Below are 25953 nucleotides of genomic sequence, written 5' to 3' on the forward strand. Positions count from 1 at the left end.
AAGACTCCCAGTTAGATAGCAAATGTTCATTTTTTTCCCGAAATATTATTTTTTGTAGCCGAAATAACTCCGTTAGTTCGTTTGGCCTAGAATTCGATCGGAAATTTAGGTCACTACAACGCCAGAAAATATTCCAAATTAGCTCCATAATAATGACAGAAACATGGCAAACGTTGTTTATAATCAATCCTCAAGGTGTTTTTCAAATATCTATTTGATAATATATCAACCGGGACAGGTGGCCGCATTTGTCCCTTACGCACAAAACACTCTGAGAGACTCCAGCTGACCACTGACGCAATGTTGACGTTCAGGCTCATTTTTCAAAATAAAAGCCTGAAACTATGTATTGTGACACTAGACACATTAGGGAAGCCATAGAAAAGGGAATCTGGTTGATATCTCATTCACTGCTCAATAGGGACGCATAGGAATGCAGAGCTTCCGGATTGGATTTTTCTCAGGCTTCCGCCTGCAATATCAGTTCTGTTATACTCTTTTCTATCCTAAGCTGTCAATTATATGCATATTCTAGCATCTTGTCCTGACAAAATAGCCTGTTTACCTTGGGAACGTTATTTTTCCAAAAATGAAAATAGTGCCCCCTAGATTCAAGAAGTTAAAGCATCATCAGTCAGGAAGTTAAAGCTTGGTCGCAAATGGGCCTTCCAAACGGACAATGACCCCAAGCATACTTTCAAAGTTGTGGTATTGGAGAGGCCATCACAAAGCCCTGACCTCAATCCTATAGAACATTTGTGGGCAGAACTGAAAAAGAGTGTGCTAGCAAGGAGGCCTACAAACCTGACTCAGTTACAATAGCTCTGTCAGGAGGAATGGGCCACAATCCACCCAACCTATTGTGGGAAACTTGTGGAAGGCTACCCAAAACATGTGACCAAAGTTAAACAATTTAAAGGCAATGCTACCAAATACTAATTGAATGTATGTAAACTTCTGACCCACTGGGAATGTGATGAAAGAAATAAAAGCTGAAATAAATCATTCTCTCTACTATTATTCGGACATTTCACATTCTTAAAATAAGTTGTTGATCCTAACTGACCTAAGACAGGGAATTTTTACTAGGATTAAATGTCAGGAATGGTGAGAAACTGAGTTGAAATGTATTGGCTAACGTGTATGTACACTTCCGACTTCAACTCTGCGTGTTTTTTAAAGGTGTTCATTTAAGCTTATATATTTCATTAGTAGCAGTGTATCTGCAGTAAAAAAAATGTGTTTTCTATGACATAACATACCCCATCCAATCAAAGTGAATCCCCAGAGGTACTTCCTGTCTGAGAAGAAGGTCATGAAGATGAGGCTGTGGAGGTACAAGCCCTCTACTAGGATCCAGTAGTAGTTGGTAGCCAGGAAATACAGGAACAGGGTCACTGCTAATTTACAGCCAATCTAAAGGAAACACAGACAAATACATCTAATATACTGAATTTACTAAATACAATATGGCTATTTCATGGTCACAAGCACAAGGTTCTTTGTGTAGTGACCTGAAGCCATACATGTTGAATCTTTAGAATCCATTCTTGCTTTGCACTGTTATATACTGCTTGGCTTGTGTGACATACAGAAACACTAAAGGGTAGTGTGTACATTGACAAATGTATATTCACTTTGCAGGGAGTAAACCAACATTCAAGCCTCTCCATGATGAAACTTCTGGGTTCCAAGCACGGTTTGTAAATTGAAAGATTTATTCTAATCCAATTAATACTGTGTGTTGCTCAAACCTGGAGAGGTTGATCAAATACACAGGGAATTAAACAACAGGGAGTTCCTGGTAGTTTAGTCTGTGTACACCCTAAGGGATGCCAACCTCTCTGCCTCTGTCTGTCCTACTCAGGGGTGTAGTGGTCCCTGGAGAAGTGGGTACACTCAAATTTGGCCATCCCCCCCAAACAGCCCACCCGAAGATGTTTAAGCCTATCATTAGCATCACTATATTTTTCTGGTTCCTTAAATTGTATGAAACCTGGACGTTTTACTTCATATTATGAGGCATGTCTTACCTTGTTTCAAAGTAACCTACATCCAAAATCTCACCATAGAAACGTGGAGGCAATTATTTTATAAAGACTCTTCATTTCCTCTTTCCTGTTCTATTGTTTTTCAAATAAACTTTATTTCATTGTCTGGCAGCCAAAGATATTATCCTTGTCATATTAGCAACCCATAATAGTTGTTGCATCGTTAGATCTCCCCTCTTTCTAAATGTCCATCTCAGGACAGAGTGCAATTTTCCCGCAAATTGCATTTTGGAACATTTGCGCGTAGGCCTACCACAGTGCGCACATTGCTGCGCTTAAAACGTGAAGAACTAAACGTTTATCAACTTTTTAAGCTAAACATTTTGATCGGTTCCATCAGGCTTATTAATTGATGAGGCGTATACCTCCACTACTGGTCCTAATGTACAGTACCAGTCAAAAGTTTGTACCAGTTCAAGGTTTTTCTTTATTTTTTAAAACTATTTTCTACATTGTAGAATAATAGTGAAGACATCAAAACTATGAAATAACACATGTGGAATCATGTAGTGACCAAAAACGTTTTCAACAAATCAAAATATGTTATATTTGAGATTCTTAAATTTGCCACCTTTTGCCTTGATGACAGCTTTGCACACTCGTGGCACTCTCTCAACCAGCTTCTATGATTCTATTATACAATGTAGAAAATATTAAAAATAAAGAAAAACCCTGGAATGAGTAGGTGTGCCCACACTTTTGACTGGTGCTGTATGTAGCTGCTTCCTTCAGCCTGGCTTGCACACTCTAACTATTGATAATATGCACGAGCCAAGAGAGACTTATCCTCTTATCCTTTTTCTCCTACTACCTGCTCTTTCTTATCCAGTTTTATAAAATCAGACTTTCTTTGTGGCAAGTCTTTACAAATAACATTGATTTAGCTTATTTAGAAATGCTGCGAGAGACCGTAATAAAACAATCAAAATGAAAAGCCTCAAGAGTCATGTGTACTGAATGCTGGAATGACTTTAGCAACTCATATCGAATATTGATCCCTATGGCCTGAGAGGACGGCCTTTTACAATGATCCAACACATTTAGAACAGACGCTTCACAAAAACAGTCAGAACCGTAAATAATTACACAGGTGCCTTGGTCAATAACTTCACTACCTTAGCCTGGTACTTAGTATTCTCACGTATTAAACCTCCTATAGCCTGGGGACAAAGTTAGGTACTTACAAACTGGGTTTTGTTAGCTGGAGGAGCCTCAGTGATGGACTTGAGATCTTCCACACTGACTCTTTCCATGTCCTCTAGGGCAGAACCAGAGTACAGCACCACGTCCTTTATGAAGATGCTGATGCCTCGCAGCATGAAAGACACAAACAGGTGCATGTGGATGTAGTTCCTGGTACAATGCAACCGCCTGGATGAATGGAGAGGAGGAGATAATTATTTAAATAAAAAATAAAAAAAGATATCATCTTCACAGTGACAAGCAATAGTCGTGTTGTGGTAATACTAGGTCATACTATTGGCTTACTCAAACCAAAAGGCAACCAGTGAGAAAAATACAGAAATGCATGTGCAAAACTTCTGAGAAACTGACACTACAAAGCCGTTAATACACTAGGCACCCATGTTTAAATCTTATCAAGGTGGTAAGTGTGTGGCGGGGGGGGAGAGTTTTCCACAGTGAGCGTGTTTGTATGTATAGTACCAGTCAAACATTTGGACATAGCTACTAATTCCATTCCAGGGTTTTTCTTTATTTTTACCATTTTCCACATTGTATAATAATAGTGAAGACATCAAAACTATGAAGTAACACATAGAGTCATGTAGTAACCCAAAAAATGTGTTGAACAAATCAAAATATATTTTATATTTGAGATTTTTCAAAGTAGACACCCTTTCTGCAAAGCTGTCATCAAAGCACCTCTTGGCATTCTCTCAACCAGCTTCACAGGTTAGTCAACTGGAATGCATTTCAATTAACAGGTGTGCCTTGTTTAAAGTCCATTTGTGAAATTTCTTTCTTAATGCGTTTGGGCCAATCAGTTGCGTTGTGACAAGGTAGGGGTGGTATACAGACAAAGTCCATATTACGGCAAGAAGAGCTCAAATAAGCAAAGAGAAACGACAGTCCATCAGTACACTACAGAAAATATCAAGAATTTTTTATGTTTCTTCAAGTGCAGTCACAAAAACCATCACACGCTATGATGAAACTGGCTCTCACGAGGACCGCCACAGGAATGGAAGACCCAGAGTTACCTCTGCTGCAGAGGATACGTTCATTAGAGTTAACTGTATCTCAGATTGCAGCCCCAATAATTGCTGGACAGAGTTTGAGTAACAGACACATCTCAACATCAACTGTTCAGAGGAGACTGTGTGAATCAGGCCTTCATGGTTGAATTTCTGCAACAAAAAAACACTACTAAAGGACACCAGTAAGAGACTTCCTTCGGCTAAGAAACACAAGGAATGGACATTAGACCAGTGGAAATCTGTCCTTTGGTCTGATGAGTCCAAATTTGAGATTTTTGGTTCCAACCACCATGTCTTTGTGAGACTCAGAGTAGGTGAACAGATGATCTCTGCGTGTGTGGTTCCCACCATGAAGCATGGAAGAGGAGGTGTGATGGTGCTTTGCTGGTGACACTGTCTGTTATTTATTTAGAATTCAAGGCACACTTAACCAGCATGGCTACCACAGCATTCTGCAGCGACACGCCAACCCATCTGGTTCGCGCTTAGTGGGACTATCAATTGTTTTGCAACAGGACAATGACCCAACACACCTCCAGGCTGTGTAAGGGCTATTTGACCAAGAAGGAGAGTGATGGAGTGTCAGATGACCTGGCCTCCACAATAACCCAACCTCAACCCAATTGAGATGGTTTGGGATGAGTTGGACCGCAGAATGAAGGAAAAGCAGCCAACAAGTGCTCAGCATATGTGGGAACTCCTTCAATACTGTTGGAAAAGCATTCCAGGGAAAGCTGGTTGAGAGAATGCCAAGAGTTTGCAAAGCTGTCATCAAGGCAAAGGGTGTCTACTTTGATGAATCTAAAATATATTTGGATTTGTTTAACTCTTTATCATATGTGTTATTTCATAGTTTTGATATCTTCACTATTATTCTACAATGTAGAAAATAGTAAAAATAAAATAAAAACCCTTGAATGACGAGGTGTGTCCAAACTTTTGACTGGTACTGTATGTGTGCGTGATGTGTGTGTGCGCATGTACATGTGCGTGTATATATATATATATATATATATATATATACATATATGTGTGTGTGTGTTTGTGTGTGCACTTGTGTTTGTATTTTCACACTCTTCAGAACAATACTCATCCTAATTAGAGCCAGCTGAATTCCACGCTGACTCTAACACATTCCTGAGATTTAGGGGCTTGAAAAGCACAAATATTGAATTGCAGGGCTCAAAGTGAGCTGTAAAAACAAAATTGCAAGCATGTGTTGAGCAGATCCAAGAGCATGCGTATTTCCTCCCAGACAAGCAAAAGTTTATCTGTCACATTATCCTCAAAACATCCCTTGCCAACATTGAAGGGAGCATTTGATGAAGTTGGCGTCGGCTTGTATTGTGTTGTCAATACACAGACTATACCAAACTAGAAACGGTTATCTATATTCTGACATTTCTCAGACACCCAATGTAGGCAACAAATGTTATCCTCCAGCGCTATGAAATGATTATTGATCATGAAGCCAATTTGGCTAAGAATATTCTAAAAACCCTTATCAGTGTAGTGATGGGGGAACAAATCGATACAGTTACATATTATTTTGGACAATATTTTATTGATACTTTGAATCCAAGTATCGATTGATAGATAGCGCTATTTGGCGCTAGTCGGCTGTACCTGCACCAAAACTCTGGTATTATTCATTCCATAGCTTGTTCTCCAATATCTTTTAAATAACGAGCCATTATGTTTTCATATTTCCATGACTGATCAAAACGAATTTCCTCATGTTCTCTCGTCTCTCTGCAGCAGACATATAGTGAGCATTCTTTTTGGGACATCAAATCGCAATAACATGTCATAACAAATTGAGAGAATCGCAATATACATTGTATCAGCACGTAAGTATCGTGAGAATATCATACTGGGAGGTCCCTGGCAATTCCCAGCCCTATATCAGTGTATTACTGTGGCAAGCAGTGAGTATATATATATAACAAGTAACCGCAGAAAACTCATGAATCATTATTTGCTTGTGTCTAACCTCTGCAGTCATACCCATTACTGCATTTGAGTAATTTAGCAGACGCCCTTATCCAAACCGACTTAAAAGAGCAATTAGGGTTAAGTGCCTTGCTCAAGGGTACATCGGCAGACTTTTCACCTAATTGGCTTAGGGATTACTGGCCCAATGCTCTTAACCACTAAGCTACCTGCTACCTCTAAACTGGCTATTAAGATATTGGACAAGCTCTCCTTTGGGGAACTTTGATTTGTGAAGTGGTGAGGGAAACTGATTTGTGAAGTGGTGAGGGAAACTGATTTGTGAAGTGGTGAGGGAAACTGATTTGTGAAGTGGTGAGGGAAACTGATTTGTGAAGTGGTGAGGGAAACTGATTTGTGAAGTGGTGAGGGAAACTGATTTGTGAAGTGGTGAGGGAAACTGATTTGTGAAGTGGTGAGGGAAACTGATTTGTAAAGTGGTGAGGGAAACTGATTTGTGAACAGGAAGAAGGATAAACACCAGTGCTAATGTGCAGTATGTATCCCTCTCGGTCTCTCCACAGAAAACATTTATGAACCTGCCTCTCCTGTGTCTGAGGGTCTTAAAAGCCTGCCATGTTAAAGGTAGGGGGAGACGGAGCTGGAGTGCTCCTGAATGCGCTGCTGGGACGTCAGCCCAGACCCCCGGGGACCCTCGAGACGTGTGTTTAAACTAATTTGGCCTGTAGATTTCCTGGTGCCAGTTTAGGGTCTCTCTCTCTTAAAACATTCACTCCCTTCTGAGAAGCCTGGCTTAGGCTCTAAGTCACGTTGAGCGCAATGTTTGTAAACACAACTTTACACCAATTCCTGGACTTGACACTCTCCCTCCGCTAAACAAAAAATTGTAAATAATGGGGAGGTTTCCTTGCATTAATCACCTAAAAGAAAAATGAAACGATTCAATGTAAAATGTCAAACAAATTCAACCTTGTGTGCAAGGATTAGTGTTCATGCTGCTGAATTTGAGTAATTCATTTTTTGGCTAAGGCAATGATAAGAACAAAGTAACTGTCTCTAGAAAATCCAACCAAATTCACTACATATCAAATTGACTGTCAGAATTAATTTGCCAATCTATTTCTCTTTCAACATGACGTAAAGGCTTCTGCCCGGACATGACAGAATATTAATTAGGCTGAAACTGCGCACCACACCTGATATTACATTTTATTTAAGTAGGCAAGTCAGTTAAGAACAAATTATTATTTACAATGACGGCCTACCGGGGAACAGTGGGTTAACAGCCTTGTTCAGGGGTAGAACGACAGATTCCTACCATGTCAGCCCAGGGATTCGATCTAGCAACCTTTCGGTTACTGGCTCAACCACTAGGCTACCTGCCGCCCATATCTTCATGTAAATATACCACCAAGTAAATATAATAACAATACGTACTAACCACGGCTTTCCTATGGATCTCTGGGGTCTGAGATGAATAAGTATGAAAATAACAAAGAATATACAGTAAATGCCAGCAAGACGAGGCACGATTCACAATTACACGCTGGCTCCAAGGCAACAACCTCAACAACCTCAGCCACCTCTAATCCTTTTAAAAGTCAAACGCTCATGGAAAAGCAAAGGTAAAACATTATACAAACACATTTTGCAGGCTTTGTCTCTTTGTTTCACCACACAAAACATTCGATGAGAGATTTGGTGGGAGATACAATATGGACTGAGGAAGGAATTTTCCCAATGACAACAAGTACTACTCACCGGAAATAACCCAGGATGATCACAGCCACCATAAGGGATCCCAGAGAGATGGAGTAGCCCACTGTGTAGATGAGGTACAAACGGTCAAATACTTCCTGTTGAGAGAGAAGGTCGTATGAAGGAGAAATGTTAAGAGAGACGGAGTAGCCCACTGTGTGGATAATGTACAGATGTTCAAATACTTCCTGTTGAGAGAGACAAGGTCATATGAAGGAGAGATATTGTTAGTCATATCAGGTGGCAGGTCAGGAGTGAACTGTCTACTCAGGTGTCGGCCTATTTACAGTAGCCTGTTTGAGGAAGTGATAGATGTTTGATAAGTGTGCCTGGTGTGCTACATTGATTGTTTTACAACATAAAAGTCATTCGCCCAGGACATTCCAATTACACAATATTGTCCCCATAAATCTGCTGAACGCCTTCATAGGGTGTTTGAGCCTTTATAGAGGCACTGAGGATAATGTTACTCACGGCAAAAAAATTACTCACAGTTGCAGGCTACGCATTACTAAACAGAAAACTGCTGCGGACCAAAAACAAAACACCATGCATCTTAAAGCGCAAAGAAGGTGCTGTCATGGTGCGCGATCATTCCAAGGTCTAAAGGTCATTTCACGGTGTGCAACCATTTTCAAGCCTCTGATTAGTTTCCGAATAAAATATGGTGTGTTACTTCTGACAGTGAGCTGCCCACCAGAGGACTGACGCCCACCAGGCAATGGGATGCCCGCCAAGTGTCAGACTAAGTTGGTGATTTCTAATAAACAGAATATTTGGCTTGAGAGATGTGCCGCACTGACAAAAGCCCTGGGTGGGGTGGGGTGTGGTGCGTGCTGGGGCTTCCAGCTGGAGATAACAGAACAGAGCAGGCAACCAGAGGACATACTGCTGGAGAGGTGAGACACAAAAAAAAAACTGGATTCAAATAGGATTGGTTTTATTTCAAATATTTTAGCTGCACTTGATTGAGCTTGCCTGTCTAAAATAAATCCTGTTCACCTGGCATTCCAGGCAGGACTCAATCAAACTCGCAAAGTATTTGAAATACTATTTGAATCCAGGTCTGGACTCTAGCTAGCTACCCGTGGTTGCTGGATCAACACAGCCTAGTGGAGAGACTCCTCTGGGGCCTGCTGTAACCAGAACCTGCTCCACTGCTGTTATCATTTAGGGATGGGGACCCAGTGCCAAACCCAAGGGTTCCTAAGTTGTGGTGCACGGCTGAAGGGTTTAATTTGGTGCATATGCATTTTTCATTAACTATAGCTGCTGCTATGAGTCCTGGGACCGGGAGACCATCAACAAACATTTGAAGTATAAGAAGAAATAAATCAGGGGCCCTCTCCTCAAAATGTGGATGGAAGGATACCCATGACATCCTCGCCCACAACCGTAATGTTGAGACCCACATTTAAAAGGGGGAGAGAAGAATGCACGTGCGGGGAGAGACCAGAGAAGTTTGGTTTAATATTCATATGAAGCCAGATATTTTGGGTTGCAGTAAGCGATCCCTGGTGCACTTTATTATGAAAGTAAGCCCAAAAGCAGATAGCCTGGATAAACCAGACTGAATCCAATCTACAGTACTCAGGATGACCTTTTCTGAACCTTGGCTGGTGCTAACCGCTAAGTAACCTTGCTCAGGTTAAGAGTGGGGAGTAGCTTTCAACAATTTCCTGCTTAGCGCCCTCGACTCGTCATTCAGGGACTGATTACTTACCGCCTCCTTTTACATGGCCCAGTGTTACCCATGGCAACGTGTTACCCATGACAACCTGCTGACCACTAGACTTGGGCTCAATTCGAATTGAAGGCAGTCAATTCAGGAAGTGATTTGAATTTAAAAAATCAGAAATGTATAAACTTTTGAAATAGCTTCTACTTTTCAGTTTATTGAGAAGTCATTGAGAATAAATGCATTTATTTATTTATTATTGAACAAATGTTTGCTTGCTTCCTGAATTTACTGCCTTCAATTCAAATGGAGCCCAACCTTGTTGTCCATTGGCCCAGAACTGAGTGTAACAGGAAATCCATTTGATCAACAAGCACCTCAAATAACAGTTGAGGGCAGAGGAAATAATTGAATTAATGGAATTGGAATAACCTCTGTGATGATAACGGAATTAAGCAAAGTAAAGTCGTAACAGTATCCGCAATCTTTCTATGGTTAAAGTTACTTTAAGACATTTTTCTTAAATTTTCCACATGTTGAATCTTTTCCTCAAATTCCTGGCTACAGCACCATTTTTGGAGAGATGTGCCAGTCATATAGCCTTTATCCCGATATCCAATTCTGCTCCAATACATTTAAGTCAGAGGAAGAAGCCTATCATACATATCAGATTGTAAGAAGGGGTTCAATGGAGGTAACGCTTCGCTTCATCTAGCAATAGATTCTTTGGTCCAAACACAAGTATAATCATTCCAAACATAGTTCACATAATCTTCAAGGGGGAAATAAGTCAATAGTAAAGAATTAGCATGTCTGCTTTTCATTTGAAGTAGCCTCACATTTCTGAGGGGACACATCTTTTGTTCCATTTGGTGACATTTTTCATCTAAATGGTAAACAGGGTTTTATGTTGATCTTCTAAATATCTTTTGTTATTGTTAGGTTTTCTGCAAATGAGTAGAAGCATCAGAAAAAGCCGAATGCAAACAAGTCTAACAATGGGGATGGCAGACAGACAATGAACACTGTAGAGGTTCAAGAAGTTACAGACATGTGAGGTTCGAGAATGATTGAGACGTCAGAGCAGTAGCTAGCTAGCTCCTGCAGTATACTCACACACAAATCCCCTTACAGCTCCATCTGAATTGTGACAGAAATGAAAAGCGGCCTAGCCTACACCAGTAAAGAGGGCCTAGTATCTTAACAATCAGATCACACGTCCAATATCATACACATTCCAATACCTCCACATTGATTGTGTAGGCTAATGCGAGAACTGCCCTCAAGCAATAGAATAGATTGAAATAGACATAAAATGTCACACTTTTTTTCAGAAACGACACAATGGCCATTGTCCACGTCCACTGCCATTGTGTCACATCCCTGACAAAGTTGGCATTGTCTAATGGTGTGAAGAAATGCACGCTAGGATAGACACGACTCTCACCTTCTCATTATTTTGGTTATAGTGCGAGAGGAATTTTGCACATTCGCTGTAGTTTGCCCATGTCTTGTTGTTGGAAGTGGTCAGCTCCCACGTCCCATTGTTGTCACAGCGACGATAGGCTAGTCCTGTAGAATACAACACATAGAATACAACAGAATGACAATGCACGTGTAATTTCTTTTCACCTGTAAGTACATATTGGTGTTGTATACTAGGATATACTATGCGTGACAATTTCCTTGAATAAATGTCCAAGGCTGTTGGCCTTTTCTAGGAAACAAAGTGAATAGTATGTTAGGAGTTTGGTAGAATGTTATCACATCAGAAATCACGTGTACTTTTTCCAGTGCAACAGCCTTGTCAGATGAAGAACTCAAGTTGTTAAAGATCAAAATCTTGTTACGTCGATGTAACTATAGAAATGTATTCAAAAGATACGCCCCATGCCATCTTCCAGAGTAAAGCAGACACAAGAGGTTGTTTTCAAATTGTACAATAGTGACCACCATTACCTATATGCCGTTTAGCAGTCGCTTTTATCCAAAGCGACTTACAGTCGTGCGTGCGCACATTTGACGTAAAACTGAAAATGAGCTCAGTGAAAGAGAACTGTTGAACTGCAGGTTACCCAGGGCCTGTCTTACCTTTATGGTTGAAGTCGTAAATGTACTCTGGACAGGCAGTGGACACCAGCTTTCCAGGAGACCCCTCAGGCCAACAAACAATGCCATCCCACTCCGGCGAGCAGTAACCATCTGCAGGAATAGAGCCAAAGCAGTAGTGACATTTACGCCTAGTGACTGACTGTTCACTGCCTTGGCTCCAACATTACGTCGCCTTAGGCTTTGTTGTATTCCAAGACACCAATGAGTAGCTGTTTTTAGATTGTGCTGTCCCCTGAAAAGGATACACAAATGAGCGTTAACCTAATGTCATGATCATAAACAGCATGTAGAGAAAGATGGCCCCAGTAGGCTGCTAATTGGTTGGTAAGTAGGAAATGGATATAATGTCCCTTGTTCACAACACCAGTATGTTTGATCATCCAGAGAAGATGTGTGGCTGCTGCTCTCCAGCAAAACTACAACAAAGGCTAAACAAACAAGCATGTCATTCCCAAAACACCTCAAAATGTCAACATTTTCAAGCAAATGTATCATACTTCAATGTTTTTAATTGTACTTTGTTTTGGCATGAATCTGCTTCCACTGTTTACGTCCAACTCACAAGAAAGAAATGCTTGTTAGTCTATGTTGCTTCCGCCGCATTAAAAGGAGACTTGCAATGTTGCAGTCAGGAAATAACGGAGTAGGCCTATACAGGCATGTTTCTAATGATCCATTGGAGGAGGAGCATAGGCCTAAATGCACTATTTATTGAATGTTTATGATCTTACCGCAGCACTCACACCTCAACATAAAGCGCATCTCTTCTGTTAAAAGTGGTTTCAATATGGATCTTATTTGTGTAAATTCCAGGCAAAATCAAGAAAACAACAGTGACAGTGGTGCAGGGTTCTGGATCCCTTGGGAAAAAAACAAAGATACTATGGTACACCACTGAAGACGGAGTCTTGTTCACCACAGTGGAAGAGCAGAGTCAAGCAGTTAGCGGTTCTGCTAACCTCACTTATTTCTACCCTCTTGTAAAATCTTTCTTCCTCACCCCCTGGGTATGCGCACAGCGCGGTAAAGTTGTTGTTTGTACACTTTAAGCAAGTTAGCAAAAAAACGCCTTTGACTCACAAGGAATTGTTGCTTTGGCAAACAGAACAAACCGTAGATTAATTGTTAGCTTTACCAAATGGTGCAGAAACCCTAGCCCTCCGACAGTGGGAATGTAGTACCCTCTCCCCACATATCCCTGGCAGAAGCCACTTTCTGGTTACGCTTTCATTTTATTATTGAAAACATCTTCCCCACACTGACCACTAATAACTAGATAAGGATAAAACAAAAACTGTTTTCTCTTTGCTATGGAATCTATTACTTTCTCATTCATGTAATCAATGTTACAAAGAGGCTATGACGGCATTATTTTTATGTGCCTTCAAAATCGCCCATCATTCAGATATCATAATTAGAGAGCACACTTTGTATTTTTTTTCAACTGGTTTTGGACTGAGAGTGAAGACTAAGATGCTTCACGGTTTTCCATATCGAATGACCACATGTCCTGGGAGTGAAATCGGTCTTAGGTTTGAGTTTCTTTTCACTGTACTTTTATAACCCATCGGACCACCTACCAACGGGCTCAAATTAAACACAGAACACACACATATATAATTTCCTATAAAATTCCATGACCATGATTTAAATATAAATGGGACTATGGGGGAGTGGGGCACTTCGGGATTGGTGATGTAATTGAGGTTTATAATAATGCTTTCTTTTTCCCTCCAGTCATTTGATTCAAGTCTTGCAGATGTCAAAACATATCGCAGTAGTTTTGATAGTTGCAAGCTTTTATGATTTTACACCAAGACCACAGGTTTGAATGCTGAGCTATTTTCACACACTGCAAGGTCTGGGGTCTTGAGCCCACATCCCTCCACTGACCTAACCAGGCAAACCTCAGTGTCTCCCTCAATGAAAACGTTGTCTCAGGGAAGTAATGGAGAACTCATGTGTATTTAAGGCACAAATGAGAAATAATAACAAATAGATGGGACTTCACAGTGAAACACTGCAACACTAAACAAGACCCTGGCCTTGGGCTGAGGTTGGCCCACCACCCTACCAGCCACCACTTTCAAAATAGCTAGAATAGAAAGATCAGTTCATTACTATTTGCTAATTTTACTACCACACGGTGCAAACCATTTGAAACAGTCATCCCTCCACAGTTCTAATAATAGTTTGGCTAACCACAAGTTTACAGTGGCACATAACACCAAAGGGTGCTCACATAAGACATGGTTAAGACAAATCTGGAAGAAAAGCCAAACACCTCAAAAATGTATTCAGTTGCTACTCTTTGAGTTTGAGTCAGCATGCAAGTTTCAAGGTTTTTCCACAATAGAGGAGACCAAAATGAGCGTTTAGCCGATTCCAAATAAAGGGCACACTTTTCTTAGCCAATGTCGTCAACATTACAAAAATAAAAACTATTCATAAAACATAATGGCCAGTTAACAGCAAAAGTTTCCTCCGTCATTTTGTCACGTATACTCCCTCTCTGACCTCTAGGTCACCAGACCACTGATTATTACACGCACCTGTCACCATCGTCATGTGCACCAGCGCTTATTGACACTCACCTGGACTCCATCCCCTCCCTGATTACCTGCCCTATTTGTCACTCCCTTTGGTTCCTTCCCTAGGCGTTATTGTTTATGTGTCTGTCGGTGCGCTGTTGGTGGTTCTTTTTTTTTGTTCAAATTTGTTTATTTATTCAATGTATTCACTCCATGAACTTCCTGACTCTCAGCGTGCAACGGTACAAAATTCTACAGGGCCATCATGAGACTAACTACAGCATAGGCTATACTGTATAGAACATAACGATGTCAAAGTATTTGCCACCTAATAAACAATGTGCACATTAGGTTGAAATGAAAATGCTCGAAATTATAAAGTAAAAAGAATACTGAATTAATCAAGCACACCAAATAAGGCTTTTTCAGGCAGAAAGTACACCCTTTCCTCTCTCTTTGAGAGGTAGGCAATATTCATACCCACATTTCAGCTTCAGCCGAGCTATGATTGTGAAGACGTGTGTGTCACGCCCTGATCTGTTTCACCTGTCCTTGTGGTCGTCTCCACCACCTCCAGGTGTCGCTTATTTTCCCCAGTGTATTTATCACTGTGTTTCCTGTCTCTCTGTGCCAGTTTGTCTTGTATGTTTCCAAGTCAACCAGCAGTTTACCCGTTCTCTTGCTTTTTTAAAATGTATTTATTTTATTTTTTACCCTTGCCCGTTTCTGGACTTTGTACCCGCCTGCCTTGACCAGATCTGCCTGCCTTGACCATGAGCCTGTACCTCCTGGACTCTGATCTGGTTTTGACCTTTTTACCTGTCCACGACCATTCTCTTGCCTACCCCTTTGGTTTAATAAACATTTGTAGGACTCCAACCATCTGCCTCCTGTGTTTGCATTTGGGTCTCACCTTGATAGTGTGCAACCTTTCAAAAAGGGGTCAGGATACAGCCACCAGGCTAAGTCGATTCTACTACTCTCTGACAGCGTCACCAGGTATACGGGTTAAGTAGTCATGTCTGATGCACACACCGTGGTTCATTGTAATTTCATTGAAATTATGTGGGGGAAAAATGATTGTTTGATGTTAAAATATTTGGGCTGATGTGATAAATAAGAAGCATTACTACCATATATGGGTACACTAATTTATAAGGGCAGGCCGAGCCGATGACCTCATTTCAAGATGGCTGCTACCTACCTTCCGGTTAGCATTGTGAAGCATAAATTAAATAAACACGTGACTAATAAAATGTGATTTTTCCATGTGCAGTGAAATGCTAACTTATGAGCTCCTAACCAACAAATAGAGTCAATGTGCGGGGACACCGGTTGAGGTAGGACATCTACTTTGTGTGTGACAAGTCATTTTTTCAACAATTGTTTACGGACATTATTTCACTTACAATTCACTGTATTTCAACTCCAGTGGGTCACAAGTGTACATACACTAAGTTGACTGTGCCTTTAAACAGCTTGGAAAATTCCAGAAAATTATGTCATGGCTTCTGATAGGCTAATTGACATCATTTGAGTCAATTGGAGGTGTACCTGTGGATGTATTTCAAGGCCTACCTTCAAGCTCAGTCCCTCTTTGCTTGACATCATGGGAAATTCTAAAGAAATTAGCCACAACCTGGTCTGATGAAACAAAAATAGAACTGTTTGGCCATAATGACCATCGTTATGTTTGGAGGAAAAAGGGGGAGGCTTGCAAGCCGAAGAACACTATCCCAACCGTGAAGCACGAGGGTGGCAGAATCATATTGTGGGGGTGCTTTGCTGCAGGAGGGCTGGTGCACTTCACAAAATAGATAGCATCATGAGGTAGGAAAATTGTGAATATATTGAAGCAACATCTCATGACATCAGTCAGGAAGTTAAAGCTTCGTTGCAAATGGGTCTTCCAAATGGACAATGACCCCAAGCATACTTCCAAAGTTGTGGAAAAATGGGGGCAGAAGTGGGCAGAAGTGAAAAAGAGTGGGCGAGCAAAGAGGCCTACAAACCTGACTCAGTTACACCAGCTCTGTCAGGAAGAATGGGCCAAAATTCATCCAACTTATTATGGGAAGTGTGTGGAAGGCTACCCGAAAAGTTTGACCCAAGTTTTAAACAATTTAAAGGCAATGCTACCAAATACTAATTGAGTGTATGTAAACTTCTGACCCACTGGGAATGTGATGAAAGAAATAAAAGCTGAAATCATTCTCTCTACTATTATTCGGACATTTCACATTCTTAAAATAAAGTGGTGATCCTAACTGACCTAAGACAGGGAATTTGTACTAAGATTAAATGTCAGGAATTGTGAAAAACTGAGTTTAAATGTATTTGGCTAAGGTGTATGTAAACTTCCAACTTCAACTGTACATGTAGGTAGAGTTAAAGTGACTATGCATAGATGACAACAGAGAGTAGCAGTGGTGTAAAGGCTATGCAAATAGTCTGGGTAACCATTTGACTAGCTGTTAAGGAGTCTAATGGCTTGGGGCGATAGAAGCTGTTTTTACAAGCCTCTTGGACCTAGACTTAGTGCTCCGGTACCGCTTGCCGTGCGGTAGCAGAGAGGACAGTCTATGACTAGGGTGGCTGGAGTTTTAAACAATTTTTAGGGCATTCCTCTGACACCGCCTGGTATAGAGATCCTGGATGGCAAGAAGCTTCGCCCCAGTGATGTACTGGGCCGTTCTCACTACCCTCTAATGCCTTGTGGTCGGAGGCCGAGCAGTTGCCATACCAGCTAATGATGCAACCAGTCAGGATGCTCTCTCTGGTGCCTGCTTTTAGTTAACACACACTGAAAGCTGGGACTTCACAGATCATGAGGATATCTTATTTGTCTGCCTGTGACCTACAGTTATTGATCACCAGCCCCGAGAGTCAAAATATTCATATTACACAACGTTTTCACCAAACAGCAAACATCTTACAAGGTAAGCTTCAATTTGGTCTGTGTTTGAGTTATAGCTTCATGGGGGGGTTATCAAATGAATCCTAAGGTTGGTAGGAACAAATCTAGCCTGTTATCTGATGACGTATGACTTAATGGCAATGTCGAATGTCTACCAAGTGACTATATCTTTGCGCATAAAAAATATGTTGCCTGCTTCCGCGATGTAGATATCCATATCCCCTGTACGTCCCCCGACACCGCCACAATGTTTGAGAGAGGTTGACGATGCAGAACTTCAGTTTGTAATAGTGAACAATAACTTTTATGCATATCCTGTGTGCAAACACAGTCCAATTACCACATTCAGACACATTGGAGAGGTTGAAAGGACACTTGAATGTAGCCTGGATACTCCATAACACCACCACAATTTTTGAGTGAGGTTGATGTGATACAAATTGTGTTTTTTACTGAACAAATTGCATTTAGGGAGTTCAAATATATAAAAGCACTGGAATTATATAATTTACAGACATATGCCACTTTGGAGAGGTTTAGGGACACTTGGAAGCGTCCCGTGACCACACCTGACACCACTTACTACAACATTTGTCCATTTCTAGTTGTTAGGTCTATTAATCCCATTTTTTCTGATATTGCTCACAATGTTGTGGAAGCCATCTGATGTGTTTCCTGCTCTAGTCATCAGTAATTCAAATAAAAGAACAGAGTGTGCTTGATCTTGTGTATTCTGGCCTACGTAACTCCAAACTATCTTCTGCTAATTTCCTCATAATCTCCCAGATGTCTTCTTTCATCTCCCAGATGTCTTCTTTCCAAATATACCATGTCAGAATCATGTAATTACACAGGAATAGCACCTACTTTAGGGTATGTATATGTATGTATATTTAGAAATCTACATTTTGCCAATACATTTAAGAGGTTATTAATTAGAATGTAAGACTCCATGGATTGAGGAGGAATTTAAAAACTTTATGGTTGAAAGAGATTGGGCAAAAGGAGGTTCTAATAAGTCTGGCTGGACATCTGACTGGCTGACTGACTGCAAATTAAGAAATGATGTGACTAGACTCAACAAAAAGAAGAAAAACGGTTATGAAGCCAAGATCAATGACACACTATACAGTATATACAAAAGTATGTGGACACCCCTTCAAATGAATGGATTCTGGTTATTTCAGCCACACCCGTATAAAATCGAGCACAGCCATGCAATCTCCATAGACAAACATTGACAGAAGAATGGCCTTACTGAAGAGCTCAATGACTTTTGAAGTGGCATCGTCATAGGATGCCACCTTTCCAACAAGTTCGTCAAAGGTCTGCCCTGCTAGAGCTGCCCCGGTCAACTGTAAGTGATGTTATTGTGAAGTGAAAACATCTAAGAGCAACAACGGCTCAGCCTTGAATGCCACATAAGCTCACAGAACGGGTTCCTAACTGCCTCTGGAAGCAACGTCAGCATAAGAACTGTTCGTCGGGAGCTTCATGAAATGGGTATCTATGGCCGATTACTTCATTGGCAAAATGGGAAAACCTAGGCAGGAAATGCCAATAACGAACAGTGAGCCATCCTAATTCATGCATAAAAAACTAACCATTTAAAAAATGCATTGTAATTTAGTGTGGGAGAGGTGGGAAAATGATTGTTATCGATCAATAATGGCAAACCTCCTGGAAATGACAACTTAGATGGATAGCTACTGAGGAAGGTAGCTGACTTTATAGCCACTCCTATCTGTCATATATTTAGTCTGAGCCTAGAGGAATGTCTTTGTCCTCAGGCCTGGAGGGAAGCCAAAGTCATTCCACTGCCTAAGAGTGATAAAGCAACCTTTACTGGTTCTAACAGTAGACCTATCAGCTTGCTGCCAGCTGTTAGCAAACTGTTGGAAACAATTATGTTTGACGAAATACAATACTATTTCTCTGTAACAAATTAACAATTTCAGCACGCTTATATAGACATGTACTGCACTGACACAAACGACTGATGATTGGTTAAAATGCATTCATAATAAGAAGATTGTGGGAGCTGTACTGTTAGATTTCAGTGCAGCCTTTGATATTATTGACCATAACCTGTTAAGAAAACGTATGTATTATGGCTTTTCAACCTCTGCCATATCATGGATTCAGAGCTATCAAATAGAAGTCAGAGGTTGTTTTTTAATGGAAGCTTCTCAATGTCAAAAATGTAAACTGTGTTGTACCGCATGGCAGCTCTTTAGGCCCTCTGTTTTCTATTTTTACCAATGACCCGCCACTGGAATTAAACAAAGCATGTGTGTCCGTGTACGCTGATGATTCAACCACATACACATCAGCAACCACAGCTAATGAATTCACTGAAGCCCTTAAATAGTTGCAGTCTGTTTTGGAATGGGTGGTCAGTAATAAACTGGTCCTGAACATCTCTACAACTAAGAGCATTGTATTTGGTAAAACTCATGCCCTAAATTCTAGACCTTAGCTGAATCTGGTAATGAATGGTATGGCTGTTGAACATGTTGAGGAGACTAAATTACTTGGTTTTACCTTAGATTGTAAACTGTCATGGTCAAAACATATAGATTCAATGGTTGTAAAGATGGGCAGAGGTCTGTCCGTAATAAATAGATGCTCTGCTCTTTTGACACCCCACAAAGCAAATCCTGCAGGCTCTAGTTTTATCTTATTTTATTGTCCAGTCATATGGTCAAGTTCTGCAAAAAAGACCTAGTTAAGCTGTAGCTGGCCCAGAACAGAGCGGCAAGTCTTGCTCTGCATTGTAATCAGAGGGGTAATATTAATACTATGCATGCCAGTCCCTCTAGGCTAAGAGTTGAGGAAAGACTGACTACGTCACTTCTTGTTTTTAGAACATGCTGACCAGACCGCTTGCGTGTTGTATCCAAACACACCAGATGTGATCAGGACACGCAGGTTGAAATATCAAAAATAACTATGAACCAAATGTATTCATTTGGGGACAGGTCGAAAAGCATTAAACATTTATGGCAATTTAGCTAGCTAGCTTGCTGTTGCTAGCTAATTTGTCCTGGGATATAAACCTTGGGTTGTTATTTTACCTGAAATGCACAAGGTCCTCTACTCCGACAATTAATACACAGATAAAAGGGTCAACCGAGTTTGTTTCTAGTAATCTCTTCCTTCAGGCTACTTCTTCTTCTTTGGATTTTATATGGTACATTACCACCACCAACTGGACTGGATTGTGGACATCAGTTTATCATTCAAATCACCCACGTGTGTATATGCTACTAAAAACCAATGAGGAGATGGGAGAGGCAGTTCTTGCAGCGCATCAAGCGTTACAAATAAACTCAGCAAAAAAAGACCCTGTCTATCAAAGATCATTCGTAAAAATCCAAATAACTTCACAGATCTTCATTGTAAAGGGTTGAAACACTGTCTCCCATGCTTGTTCAATGAACCATAAACAATTAATGAACATGCACCTTTGGAACAGTCATTGATACACTAATAGCTTACAAATTGTAGGCAATTAAGGTCACAGTTATGATAACTTAGGACACTAAGCCTTTACTGACTCTGGAAAAACACCAAAAGAAAGATGCCCAGGGTCCCTGCTCATCTGCGTGAACGTGCCTTAGGCATTCTGCAAGGAGGCACGAGGACTGCAGTTGTGGCCAGGGCAATGAATTGCAATGTCCGTACTGTGAGAAGCCTGACTGAGCTACAGGGAGACAGGATGGACAGCTAATCGTCCTCGCAGTGGCAGACCACGTGTAACAACACCTGCACAGGATCAGTACATCAAACCTACAGGACAGGTACAGGATGGCAACAACAACTGCCCGAGTTACACCAAAAACGCACAATCTCTCCATCAGTGCTCAGACTGTCCGCAATAGGCTGAGAAAGGCTGGACTGAGGGCTTGTAGGCCTGTTGTAAGGCAGGGCCTCACTAGACATCACCGGCAACAACATTGTCTATGGGCACAAACCCACCGTCGCAGGACCAGACAGGACTGGCAAAAAGTGCTCTTCACTGACGAGTCGCGGTTTTGTCTCACCAGGAGTGATGGTCGGATTTGTGTTTATCGTCGTTACACCGAGGCCTGTACTCTGGAGCGGGATCGATTTGGAGGTGGACGGTCCGTCATGGTCTGGGGCGGTGTGTCACAGCATCATTGGACTAAGCTTGTTGTCATTGCAGGCAATCTCAACGCTGTGCGTTACAGGGAAGACATCCTCCTCCCTCATGTTGTACCCTTCCTGCAGGCTCATCCTGACATGACCCTTCAGCATGACAATGCCACCAGCCATACTGCTCATTCTGTTCGTCCCTGCAAGACAGGAATGTCAGTGTTCTGCTATGGCCAGCGAAGAGACCAAATCTCAATCCCATTGAGCATGTCTGGGACCTGTTGGATCGGAGGGTGAGGGTGAGGGACATTCCCCCCCAAAATGTCCGGGAACTTGCAGGTGCCTTGGTGGAAGAGTGGGGTAACATCTCACAGCAAGAACTGGCAAATCTGGTGCAGTCCATGAGAAGGAGATGCACTGCAGTACTTAATGCAGCTGGTGGCCACACCAGATACTGACTGTTACTTTTGATTTTGACCCCCCTTTGATCAGGGACACATTATTCAATTTCTGTTAGTCACATGTCTGTGGAACTTGTTCAGTTTATGTCTCAGTTGTTGAATCTTGTTATGTTCATACAAATATTTACACATGTTAAGTTTACTGAAAATAAACACAGTTGACAGTGAGAGGAGGTTTCTTTTTTTCTGAGATTAGAAACAAGTTATATTTTAGAACCTGGCTACACAGACGCTTGTTGATGCGCGCGAGCAATGTGGGTGCAATGATTGAATAACATGTATGTGTACATGTATTTTGCAACACGAGTGGTGTGTTCAGCATATCAGAAACATTAATGTGTTGGAAATTCCAAATTGTTTGCATAGCCAACTTACACACAGCACTTACACACTTACCCCACCAGGTATGCCACCAGGGTTCTTTTTACAGTCCCCAGATCCAGAACAGATTCAAGGAAACATACAGTACTATATAGAGCCATGAGTGCATGCAACTGCCTTTCATCTTATATAGCGCAAGTGAATGGCAAACCTAGTTTCAAAAACCAAATAAAGACGCCTCTCCCCCATGTGAACTACTTGTTGTGTGTATGTATTATCACCTCTACAGGATGGGTGGGTCCCCTGCGGGAGGGTTGAGCTAACGTAGGCTAATGCGATTAACATGAGGTTGTAAGTAACAAGACAATTTCCCAGGAGACAGACATATCCGATATTGGCAGAAAGCTTAAATTATTGTTCATCTAACTGCACTGTCCAATTTACAGTAGCTATAACAGTGAAATAATACCATGCTATTGTTTGAGGAGATTGTACAGTTATGAACTTGAAAAGTTATTAATAAACCAATTAGGCACATTTGGGCAGTCTTGATACAAACATTTTAACAGAAACACAATGTTTCATTGGATCAGTCCAAAACTTTGCACATACACCGATGCCATCTAGTGACCCAAATCTAAATTGCACCTGGGCTGGAATAATAAATTATGGCCTTTCTCTTGCATTTTAAAGATGGTACAAAAGAAAATGTTTTTTTCTTTCTATTATCTTTTACCAGATCTAATGTGTTATATTCTAATACATTAATTTAACATTTCCACAAACTTCAATGTCTTTCCTTTCAAATGGTATCAAGAATGTGCATATCCTTACTTCAGGTCCTGAGCTACAGGCAGTTAGATTTGGGTATATCATTTTAGGCGAAAATTGAAAGGAAAAAAAAGGGTCCGATCCCTTTTTAAGGTTTTTAAAGACAATTATTTCAATTTGTGATTTGCATTTCTGTCCATTTCACAAATGGACTAATTTAAAAAGAAACCGACCAAAACTGGAGGTAAGATGTGCATTCTCTATGGTAATAAAATATTAGGTCGACTTAACACATACTCCATTTAAAATGTCAAATACTCTCCCAAATGACGAAGGAGGAAGCTGTTGAAGGATGAAATCTACCCTGGAATTGTACCCCCCAGCAACCTGGAAAAAATAATAACGCCTCATACGACAGTGACACGCAAGACATGTCAAGCTGCATTAGGGCTGATGGTGGTCAGAGGTGGTAAGGAGGCTCATCTTAGACAGCTCTAATGTGGCTCCAAGTGCTCTGCTTAGTGTTAGTGTCTGGGATCATTCTGATCAATACACTTTGAGGAACCACAGGCATGCTTTACCCTTTCCCTTTTAAACACTGAAACCATATCGTACCGACACGTCTTTTGATGATTGATGATGATTGATGATCTTTAAAAAAAAGATGTTCTTTTAAGTTCTATTTCAAGTTAAGCCTGAAAGCTGTGAACATTTGCAGAATCTGTGCACATTTGGGGAATATTGTGAGAAATAATATAACTACTGGGAATCCATCAACCATTTGTATTTCTTAGTTCTACAGTACAATACAAATTTGTATTTGTATTGTATCATTTACAAGAAAGAATGTGTCTGTTTCCAACACAGAAAGAACACAAGACCACAATGAACCAGGGTTAAAGAGAAAATAATATGACTGTCTGGATATGGAATCAAAAACCTCTTTAGAATAATCAAACTGAAAAAAAATATACTGACCACAGACACGGAAAATCTGGGGTCTGCCTGAAAGTGACGGTCATTCGCACAACCACAAGTAAACAAATACAGACTGGATCAGCTTCTCTCAAAAATCCCCCGACCACCCTAACCATACAGGAAGAAATATAATAAAATGTTCCACTCTTAATTTCAAACTATAGTCCAGCCATGATACTATACGTAATTGTCCTGAATGAATGCTCCATATTAAAGCTACAATCTGGGATTGGATCAATGCCATCAGCATTCACACTAATTTGACTAATATGATTCAAATAGTGACAGGCTCTAAAAAATAAGCTTCCATTTTCCGACGTTCTGTCAGTCAAATCATTATTCCTACAGAATGCCTGTTTTGAGTTCTGACTCGCTCAATAATCTATACATCTCAGCCTCTTAGTCGACTGTTTCCTCTGCTCTGTGTGTGATTTTTCTGCTGAGACAACACACAGTAGTAGACAAAATCATGCTTATACTTATGATATGCCCTCCGATGTCAATGTGACATAACTACATTCGTGCCTGGTTAACAGAGCAGGCAGTGAACCAAGAGAGATTTTATTTAACTGTGCAGAGAGCCACATACAGTATGTCATTTATCCAATATCAACGTGACAGGACCATTTTCATGTCAATAAAAAAAGGGTTAGGCTGACACATCAGGTTTAAAGAACTTTTATCTGAGAAGTAAAGTACATTTAAAACTCACCACCAGGCTTGTGTTTGTTCCTGATGGCTACCTCACACTTCCGTTTGGCTTTGAACAACAGGCCGATCTGTTCCTCTTTGGTGAGCACATCATCTGCCTCTACCTGCATAAAAAAAGGACAATGACACTGAGTTAGTACATTGAGGAGCAACCGTTCTTCCATAAACACAATGGAAAAGTTTAATAAACATCAGATAGCAGAGCAGGAATGCTTTGTTGTGAAACCACATTTAATTTCCCATATCAATAAGCATGTTATGCTAGGTTGACAGCATTATTTTATGCGAGGTTGACCCAAACAGTTTGTAACAAACATCAGATAGCAGAGCGGGAGGTTGTGTACACTCACACACACACACACACACACACACACACACACACACACACACACACACACACACACACACACACACACACACACACACACACACACACACACACACACACACACACACACACACACACACACACACACACAGTAAACAAACAACAAGCCTAGCCAACAGCAGTAGGTAGACTTGTAAGCATGTGTAATGTGTACATAGATGCAATACAACCCGATTATCAAAACCCAATCCCTCTCATTGTCCCAGTCTAACAGTTTCCTAAAGCACAAAAAAAGCATTTTTCACAGTACAATTAAGATAAACCAAATAAGAGACATTTGGCCAAATGTGAGTCACGGTGGTTTAGGTAAACGTATAGTCAGTTACATATGTTTTATTCCCGTCTTAACTGCCCATGAAGGCAAGGGGTTATCAAAGACCTTGCGGTTTCTGTTTCTTGTCTAAACAGTATCAGTTTCGCTCTTTGTTTATAGTCCCAGCTGGTACTCGTGTGATTTTAGTCACTCTGTGGCTGGTGTACCATTTAAGCACTAATCAGATATGACTCTTACACCTCACAACATTTGCTCAACTTTCAAACCGTGCTGGAGACAGAGCCATAATATCCCAGGTGGGGTTTCCCATTCAATGAAATGTCTGCACTTTAAAGATTACTACACTGACTACCCATACATCCAACCCTTACACACAAACACATTTCAATTATACTGTATACTATTTATTCTACAATTCACTACCCACTATATACATACAGTCAAATCAGATAATTATTTTGTAAATACAGTCCATTATTACATCATACTACCTCTATTACTTATTTTTTACTTGATTATTTTATTCTTATCAATAGCTAGGTTTCCATTCAATTTGCGACAGATTTTCATGCAAATACTCTCGAATCCGGATAAAGAAAATATGCACGTTTTCCCACCAGTGGTGTGTTTCCACCAAATTGATTTTTTGCTAATAACAATCAGTGTGTGATGAAATGTAATTGAAAAATGTTATTTTTCATGTACCGAACA

At 40.7% G+C, this 25953-nt stretch overlaps 1 protein-coding gene across 1 annotated transcript in view; it reads right to left on the minus strand.

The window, feature by feature from the left end:
• Positions 1-25953, minus strand: part of pth1r (parathyroid hormone 1 receptor) — an 88347-nt gene that overhangs the window by 18684 nt on the left and 43710 nt on the right. The window contains exons 2-7 of the mRNA XM_035788397.2: positions 24582-24684; positions 11751-11861; positions 11107-11231; positions 7985-8079; positions 3236-3422; positions 1263-1416 (exon numbers count right to left, since the gene is read on the minus strand). Of these exons, the coding sequence (XP_035644290.1) occupies positions 1263-1416; positions 3236-3422; positions 7985-8079; positions 11107-11231; positions 11751-11861; positions 24582-24684 (775 nt within the window). The remainder of the gene's footprint in view (positions 1-1262; positions 1417-3235; positions 3423-7984; positions 8080-11106; positions 11232-11750; positions 11862-24581; positions 24685-25953) is intronic.

The sequence above is a fragment of the Oncorhynchus keta genome, chromosome 15, assembly GCF_023373465.1.
Source record: "Oncorhynchus keta strain PuntledgeMale-10-30-2019 chromosome 15, Oket_V2, whole genome shotgun sequence".
Taxonomy (NCBI): Eukaryota; Metazoa; Chordata; class Actinopteri; order Salmoniformes; family Salmonidae; genus Oncorhynchus; species Oncorhynchus keta.